Source organism: Phaseolus vulgaris, chromosome 7 (assembly GCF_051622355.1).
Source record: "Phaseolus vulgaris cultivar YP4 chromosome 7, ASM5162235v1, whole genome shotgun sequence".
In the NCBI taxonomy this organism is placed as follows: Eukaryota; Viridiplantae; Streptophyta; class Magnoliopsida; order Fabales; family Fabaceae; genus Phaseolus; species Phaseolus vulgaris.
In genome coordinates this window covers 9,783,024-9,792,041 of record NC_143504.1, presented here as the reverse complement: position 1 = coordinate 9,792,041, position 9,018 = coordinate 9,783,024, and the positions used below count along the sequence as shown (strand labels likewise).

General features: G+C 30.1%; 1 protein-coding gene across 1 annotated transcript; it reads right to left on the bottom strand.

Annotated features, from left to right (window-relative positions):
- Positions 1–2,126: 2,126 nt before the first annotated feature.
- Positions 2,127–3,819, bottom strand: LOC137828111 (isoliquiritigenin 2'-O-methyltransferase). Its single transcript, XM_068634553.2, has 4 exons — positions 3,326–3,819; positions 2,822–3,135; positions 2,683–2,747; positions 2,127–2,584 (listed from the first exon to the last, which is right to left on the bottom strand). The coding sequence occupies exons 1-4, from the start codon at positions 3,763–3,765 to the stop codon at positions 2,288–2,290; spliced, it is 1,116 nt and encodes a 371-aa protein (XP_068490654.1). The 5' UTR covers positions 3,766–3,819; the 3' UTR covers positions 2,127–2,287.
- Between the last annotated feature and the right edge of the window lie 5,199 nt (positions 3,820–9,018).

Genomic DNA, 9,018 nt, shown 5'->3' with positions numbered 1-9,018 from the left:
ATGTATGATTTTTTTTATTTGCATCATTGAATATGATTATATATTGAATATATTCTTTGTTGACTTATAAAACCTAGGTTTGATTCTTTCCAACAATAAATTGTTAATAACATCTATCTTTTTAACTTAAATAATAATAGTAAATATATATTGTAATAAATAATATCGCATTGTTGGGATTGTGTGGTTATTGTACTTTTTGTTTGATATTAGTTAGGTTTCTTTTGACCAATATCAGTGAGACTATTTTTTATGAATATGAATTAGATTTTTTTTAATAATAGCTATCTTTGTTATTTCTTTGTGAATGTCTATATTATTAATAATTTATTTGTTCAACTAAAGAGAGTTTTTAAAATAAAATAAGTGAAAAGTTAACAAAAACAAAGTCAACCAATAAAGATTATAAAAATAACTCTGATGAATACCATAAATAATTATGATCGACATTGACTTGATTAAAATATATCATTAATATTACTATTTTTGAATTATTTTCAAATTTGTATACATTATTTGAAAATAATTAAAATGCTATCTAAAAAAATTAAAAAAAAAATTGAGTTCTCTTATTCAAACCTATGAAATGGATCAAGAGCACTCGCGATTCCTTTTTGAAATGCTTCCCACCAGATTTCCACTTGTTTGGTTTTCACAAATTTCATAATTACATTGAATGTTTTTAGAACGAGACTACTGTGTTATGGTTTAGTGGTTAAATTGGGACTGATAAAATTATTACAAGATTAAAAATATACTGAAAATAAAAAATTATAGTTTTATGACTTTAAAAACTAAAATAGTACATAAATTTATAAATTTATAATATTTAAAATGCATATAAAACATTAAATAAAGTTTGTATTATACTTATATTGAAATTTAAATACAATATTTTAGTATTTCTTAATAATAATTTTTTTATATTAGAATAAAAAATTAGTAACGCTTTAAGCTAATTTCTGCTTTGGTTAAGAAAAAAAAAAGAGTTAATTTGCGATTTATTAATTTTTTATTGAACCAGTTTTTTATTGGTTTGACCAGTTTTCTTATTTAATATCGAATTTATGCATAATCGATTTTGGACCGCACTAGAATTAGATAAGCGAATGGTTCTTAATTGAGCTGTTTGAATTTACTGATTAATCTCATTCATTATATAAATAAAAATAAAGATAAATTCTACTAACAATCACCACATTCTTAATTAAATATTTGTAATATGATGATTTTTCATGTGTATTTATATATTTTTTAGTATTTAGTTAAGAAAATTATTTCGACTACGTTAAACAGTGTTTTTTCGTTTCTACTTACATATTTATTTTTAAAAACTCTTCAAAACTTTAAACTTATCATCTTTCTTTTTATTTCTAAATTAAGTTTAAAAAATAATATTTTAAAAATGATCAATAATTATTTGGATTACTTTTTTAAAGTATAGAGAAAATAATTTGTACAAACGTTAAATACGTTTCCCTCAATTGTTAAACATACTACTTTTTCATTCTTATTTTTTTCATCTAAAATTACTTTTTTCCATGACTTGCAGGTAGAGAGCTCCCTCATCAGCGATTTATTCTTGATTAAATTCAATATTTTATACATAGTTAATTAAATTTTAATTACTTTATAAATTATAATATTTTTAATTAAGTTAATATGAAAATAAATATTCTATAAACAATTCAAAATATTTATATTTTTATTTGACTAATTTATCGTTTAATTTTGTAGTAAATAGAATGATGTTACCATTATTTTTTATTTTTGTTCGGGTACTGTCAATATAATTGTACATCGCTCAGGAATCGAGGATCGAGGATCGAGGTAAATAGTAGTTTATATACTCTTTCCTCTTTCAATTCGTCGAGACATCTTTTAAGGATAAAACTGTGATGGAACACCAACCTCTAAAACAAACAATGTCTTACATGCGTGATTGACCATAACAATGCTATCTCTCGGATTCTCAAGTTATTTTTGACAAGAACATTTTTCATTTATATTTTGTCGATTAATCTGTTAATTTCCTTCATAATCTAAAATAATATTACTTAATATAGTCAAAGAGTATTTATATTAATTAGTCTTATATAAAATAATTAGTTTTATTTTCCAAAGAGTATATTTGAACCAAATCTAAATTATTAGCTTTAGTGTAAACGTTACATCACATGAAAATGGAAAGTGGACAAGAAAGTGGAAATCTAGAACATCACATCTAGTTCTTTATTGTTTGTTCTTCATACTTCTGTCTTAGAATTCTAAGCTTTTGTTGATTAACTTACTTGTAGAATTCCATCACTCCAGGACCAGAGGAGGCATGGCATGCAACTTGAAAACTTGAAAATCCAGCAAGCTTGCACAAATTCTCATATTGTTTCTGAGTTCTTTCCTTTCCACCAGCTGTGATAAACATAAGGTTGTCAAGGCAAGAAACAAGCTGAGATTGTTCAGTTGTTTCTGGTTCTTCTGGCATTATGAACTCCACAACAACCACCTTCCCATTTGGAAAAAGTGCTTTGTGACAATTGCTTAAAATTTCTATGCACTTTTCATCAGACCAATTGTGCAATACAGCCTAAAACAATATCATTAAAGAAAGAGATTTAGAATCTTAAAAATGAAATTAGATTAATTAAATACATGAAATAGGTGTTTAGTATCATGTATACTAACTTTTAGTATCATGGAGTCAGCCTGTGGAACTCTTGCAAACATATCTCCTCCAACATGCTCAATCCCTTAACAAAATTTGGCAAAGTTTAGAATTGACCCTTTGATATATGATAAAACATTAAATATATCATGCTATTACCTGGTAGGAATGGTGCATTTTCAATCACTTGGGGCAGATCAAAGTTAATTCCTTTAATGGAAGGGTATTTGGAGATTATCATTTTGAGATTTTGTCCACTGCCACCTCCTATATCAACCAATGTTGATATTCCCTCAAAACAAGTATATGTTTCAAGTATTTTATTCATATCTATTGCACACAAGTCTGCCATAGACTTATTAAAAATTTGGTTCATTTTTAGATCCTTTTCCATGTACTGGTACGCTGTTACTCCATGAAGTTTCTTAAACAAGTCAACGTCTGCATCAATCACTGCTTCCTTCAAATTCAACCTGAAAAGAGTTCAAAACATTGCAGCAAAGTAAGACTACACATACCCTTTTTCTCAACAAAACACAATCTCATTTGAAGTATGACTTTATCATAGTTATAAATGAAAAGCTCAAACTAACAGAAATAAATTCATATCATCAATATAGTAATGATAAGAATGACACATGCATGACAGTTAAAATCATTTACCAAACTGGTGAGAGTGCTGGACAAGACAGAAAGGTTGCAAATGAAGCAAAGTTGCCAGTAGTTGCATCAGGGACAAAGTATTGTCCAACTTGTGAGAGTCCATAAACTATCTCAGTGGCACCATGTTGTGTGGTGCGAGTGGAACTAGTAAGAAGAGAATAACTAGCAAGCAAACGCAACAAGCGATCAAGCCTATTAGGCAAATCAGGGTGTTGGTTTGGGAGCTCAGAAGCAATTTCATGGGATGACATGAATGAACCATGTGGTGTTGTAGCCTTGGCTATGATCTCAAACAAGTTGAGCTCAATAGCAGCATTCAGAACTGCAGGGTACACTACAGTAGTACTAAGCAGCATTGCAGATATAGAGGCACCATCCTCACTTTTTTGAGGACAAGTTGTAAACAAGTTATTCTTGGCCACAACATAGGATTCCCCCATTCTTTCTTCTTTTAGTTCTAATGATCTTTAGATTCTAGTTTGGTAACAATGTGTGCTTAATTGCACTTCAATGTGTTCTTTTTATAGCAGTTTGTAGTCATGGATGGAAGGCTTTTACTTGTTCATTTTTTTTATTTTTCCTTATCTTGGTTGAATTTTTTAGTATTGTGTGCACAAAGCAAGAGTTGTGAGAAATTTATTTGGATCAAATTCTTTATAGATATTTTCAAAGAAAAAGAAAATAAAAAAATAAACTAATTTTTTTATTAAATTAAAATTAGTTTTTAAAACTCTCATATTGATTATGCATAAACTCTGTATAAACTTTTTTTTTCTTAAAGTTGTTTAAGAAGAAATTTTACAATCTAATCTCAGCTTTTATTTTTTTATAAGCAAAATCTGAGATTTTATATATTACTACTTACTTAATAACTCCCAGTCACTATCTTAATGAAATGTTGATTCTCTGAATACTAATTTTTGTAACTTTGATTATTCAAAGATAAAGATGTTGTACTTTTAAAATGACAGCCAAATGGAAAGCATAGGAAGATTCAACAGGACTGGATTAAGAATAAATGCGTTGAAGAAAAAGTTGTATACATTTTTTTGTAAACTATGAAGACATGGTTATGTTTTTGACTAAGAATACGTCTACTTCGTAGAAAATAAATAAATAGAAAAGTATGAATATAGTACAGTGGAGGAGTTTGAAAATTATGAGGCACCTTTTTCTTCTTTGTTAGCTTTTTTTTTTATCTGTCTCTTAAAGTCTATCTTTTTCTTAGTATACGCTACAAAAATTAATTTAACATTATTGGTATATAATGTGTGAGTATAATCTATTTGATTTATCGAGTTCGTTACGAAAAGCATTGTTTAAGATTAATTCAATTTTATAAAAAGAGATGTGAGATTTTTAATATTTTTTTGAATATTATAAGAGACAATGAAATAAATTAAATTTAAATTTAAAGATAATGAGATTGCTATTAATATTTAATTTAACCTTTTTTGAAAAATCTTTTAAAATTATTATTTTTAATTGGTTAAAAGTTGGATCATAGGACTTAAAGTTGTATTGTATGATAATGCATGCGATGGTTTTACTTTTCAAAGGCTTATTATTTAGAGTTATAGAAAATTGTAAAATATTATGTAAATTAAAACATGATTAAACATGATTATGAACGCATACATACATGTTCACATATAGATCTTATCATATCATGATTCTCACATATATCCGTACAATCAAGAAGGAATAGACACTTACCATGATCCATGAGTGATTCTACTTGAACAATTACTTTATCTCATTTGTCCTAATCTATCTTTTAGCAATTCCGTTCTTTTCACACACTTTCATGATGGTTAACACTGAGACAACTATTATTTGCATAGACAGAACCCTATTGACCTTAATTCTCAATCTCCATCTGTTGTAGGTTTTTCATTAGGTACCATCAGATATTTATTCTCACGTTAACCAACAGTCCCTTTAATTATATTATTATTATTAAATCATATTCGGGTCCAAAACTCAAACTCTAAGTCATGTGAGTCACTTTATCGAAATTAATTTACATAATTTCTTACATTCTACCACTTGACTCATATGAGTTATAATACTTTCATGATTTAATAATTACATAAATGCGCATTTAAAAGGCCATACATAAATTGGTTCTATCATTAATCAAAATCAAGGATACAGAAATAATAAGAGTCATGGCGCTTACATGTCATTTCAATCAACACATTTCCTTCCATGTATTACTATATCATTCTTTCTCCTTTATATGACTTTATAATGAGAAATCCATAAGAGGTTCAAACATAATGTCATTTTTCATCAATAACAACATAATTTGTTTTCCACAACATAATTTACATGCATATACATAAAGTAGAAAACATAAATTTCAGAAACTTTATTTATCAATGAGCTCAGAGTGTCAAATAAGCATTAACAACAACATTCATCATTCACTAGTAGACATAATGCCCATATTTACAACATGACCAGTAAATGTTTTGGACGGTAACCCTTTTGTTAAAGGGTCAACAATCATAAGATCAGTGCTAATATGTTCTATTGACACTCTATATTTCTGAACTTCTTCTTTAACGACAAAGTATTTCAATTCCATATGTTTAGCACATTTGGAATACTTGTCGTTTTTAAGAAAAGAAGACAGCTGCGGAGTTATCACAATAAATTCTCAACGGCTTGGCAATACTGTCAACAATTCCAAGTCCTGAAACAAAATTCCGCAACCAATTAGCCTGAACTATGGCCTTAAAGCATGCCACAAATTCAACTTCCATGGTGGATGCAACAATGACGGTCTGCTTCGCACTTTTCCATGAAATCTCTCCTCCGGCTAAAAGATACACATAACCAAATGTAGACTTTCGTGTATCCACACAACAAACAAAATCTGAATTTGTATATCCAATCACCTCAAGATGATCAAATCTTTTATAAGTAAGCATGTGATCCTTCGTTCCTTGTAGGTATCTTAAAACTTTCTTTGCAGCTTTCCAATGATCCAATCTTGGATTACTCTGGTATCCACCAAGCATACCAACTGCAAAACTAATATCTGGTCGTATACAAGTTTGAGCATACATTAAACTCCCAACAATAGATGCATAAGGTATATTCTACATCTGTTTCTGTTCCAAATCATTCTTTGGACATTGCATGAGACTAAATTTGTCTTCTTTCTGTATTGGAACGAGAGATGTTGAACATTTATCCATTCTGAATCTCTCTAAAACTTTATTAATATATGCTTTCTGAGACAAACCTAACAGTCCTTGTGATCTATCACGAAATATTTCTATTCCTATCACATAGTATGCCTCACCCATATCTTTCATCTCAAAGTTACTAGAGAGAAACTTCTTAGTCTCACTTAATAGACCAAGATCATTAGTTGCAAGCAAGATCTCATCAACATACAGAATCAGGAATATAAACTTGCTCCCACTGACCTTCAGATATATACACCGATCAACGATGTTTTCCTTAAATCCAAAGGACACAATAGTATCATTGAACTTAAGATACCATTGCCTAGAAGCCTGTTTAAGCCTGTATATTGATTTCTTAAGTTTACACACCATGTGTTCCTTTCCTTCATCAATGAACCCCACTGGTTGGTCCGTATAAACATCCTCTTCTAAATCCCTATTCAAAAAGGAAGTTTTGACATCCATCTGACGCAACTCAAGATCATAATGAGTTACTAACGCCATGATAATTCTAAAGGAATCTTTCTTAGAAACAGGTGAAAATGTTTCCTTATAATCAATGCCATCCTTTTGAGTAAAACCTTTGGAAACAAGTCGGGCCTTGTAACGTTCGATATTGCCATGAGAGTCACGTTTAGTCTTAAAGATCCATTTACACCCGACTCTCTTGCATCCTTCTGGAAATTCTATAAGGTCTCATACTTCATTCTCTGCCATTAATTTAAGCTCATCTTTCATGGCATCTAACCACTTATCAGAATTATCATCATTGATGGCGTCTGAAAATGAAACTGGATCATTATTAATACTTAAGTCATTTTCTGACTCTTGTAGATAAACCACATAATCATTCAAAATAGCTAACCTTCTTTCTCTTTGAGATCTTCTTAATTCTATTTATTGTGGTTGTTCTACTATAGGTTCATTGTTAACCTTGTGATCATTAATTTGTTGTTCTTCATCATCGTTGAGTGGTTCAACTACATTAGGAACAATAATCCTTGAAGTTGAAGTACTAGTCAAAGGAACTTGTACTCTGACTTCCTTAATCTCCACATTTCGTGAAGTATCACTCCCACTAGTTTCACCATTTTCAATGAACCGTGCATTTCCAGATTCAACAGTTCTTGTGCTATGGGTAGGACAATAAAACATATACCCTTTTGACTTTGCTGGATAACCAATGAAATATACAGTGATTGTTCTTGCATCCAATTTCTTTTCTTGCGGATTGTATATTCTAACTTCTGCCTGACATCCCCAAACATGTAGGTGTCTCAAACTGGGTTTCCTTCCTGTCCACGATTCAAAAGGTTTCTTTTGAACTGCCTTACTAGGAACCCTGTTCAACAGATACATGGCAGTTTTTAAAGCATACATCCACAATGAAACAGGTACAATTGACTTACTTAACATGCTCCTAACTATATCCATTAAGGTTCGATTACGCCTTTCTGAAACACCATTTTGTTATGGTGTACCTGACATTGTCTATTGAGCATAAATACCACGTCTCTCAAGGAACTTAGCAAACGGACCAGGGTGTTATCCACTTTCATCATACTTTCCATAATATTCACCACCTCTATCTTACCTGACAATTTTCACCTTTCCGTCTAATTACCTTTCCACTTCATTTATATAAACTTCCAAGGCATTCACTGCTTGCGATTTTTCATGCAGTAAATAGACATAACCATAACGTGAAAAATCATCAATAAAGGTGATAAAATACCTTTCTTTATTAAAAGAACTTGCATCAAAAGGTCCACATATATCAGTGTGTATAATTTCAAGAAGCTGAGTACTTCTTGTGGCTCCCTTCTTTGTGTGTTTTGTTTGTTTGCCTTTCACACATACATTCAGATTAGTAAAATCCAAACTTGGAAGTATTTCATTCTTTACCAATCTCTCCATTCTTTCTTTGGAAATATGTCCCAAACGTTTGTGCCACAAGAAAGCAAAACATTCATTCACTAAACTACGTTTAGTGCCAACATTATGATTTGAGGTCATAAGAGTTTCATCATATAAATTATCAAGATTCAATCTATATAACCCATCATATAAAGAGTACCAGGTCCAATCAAATAGGTACGTTGATATAAACTGAAACATCCATTCCCAAATTTAAAAAAGTATCCGACAACACCAAGTTTAAACAATGAAACTAAATTCCTAGATATACTAGGTACATAAAAAGTATCCATCAAGTCTAAATAAAATCTAGTGTCGAGGATTAAACGATAAGTCTCGACTATTGGAACTTTCTCTCCATTCCCCATGCAGATAAACTTTTCATTTGGCTTTATGGTTCGGGTTGAAAGGAATCCTTGTATCGTGTTAGAAACATGAGTTGTGCATCCAGAATCAATCCACCAAGAATTATGTGGAACTTCAGTTAAGTTTGATTCAAAACATACATAATAAGAATTCATGGTGGTTGATGTACTCATTAATGTCTCAACAAGAGACTTATCATCTTTTTGG

Coding starts and splice junctions, on each gene's coding strand:
- LOC137828111 (XM_068634553.2), bottom strand. CDS start 3,765: ATGGGGGAATCCTATGTTGTGGCCAAGAATAACTTGTTTACAACTTGT. Junction 3,136..3,325: donor CCAGCACTCTCACCAGTTTG/GTAAATGATTTT, acceptor AACTCTTTTCAG/GTTGAATTTGAAGGAAGCAG. Junction 2,748..2,821: donor AAATGCACCATTCCTACCAG/GTAATAGCATGA, acceptor AATTTTGTTAAG/GGATTGAGCATGTTGGAGGA.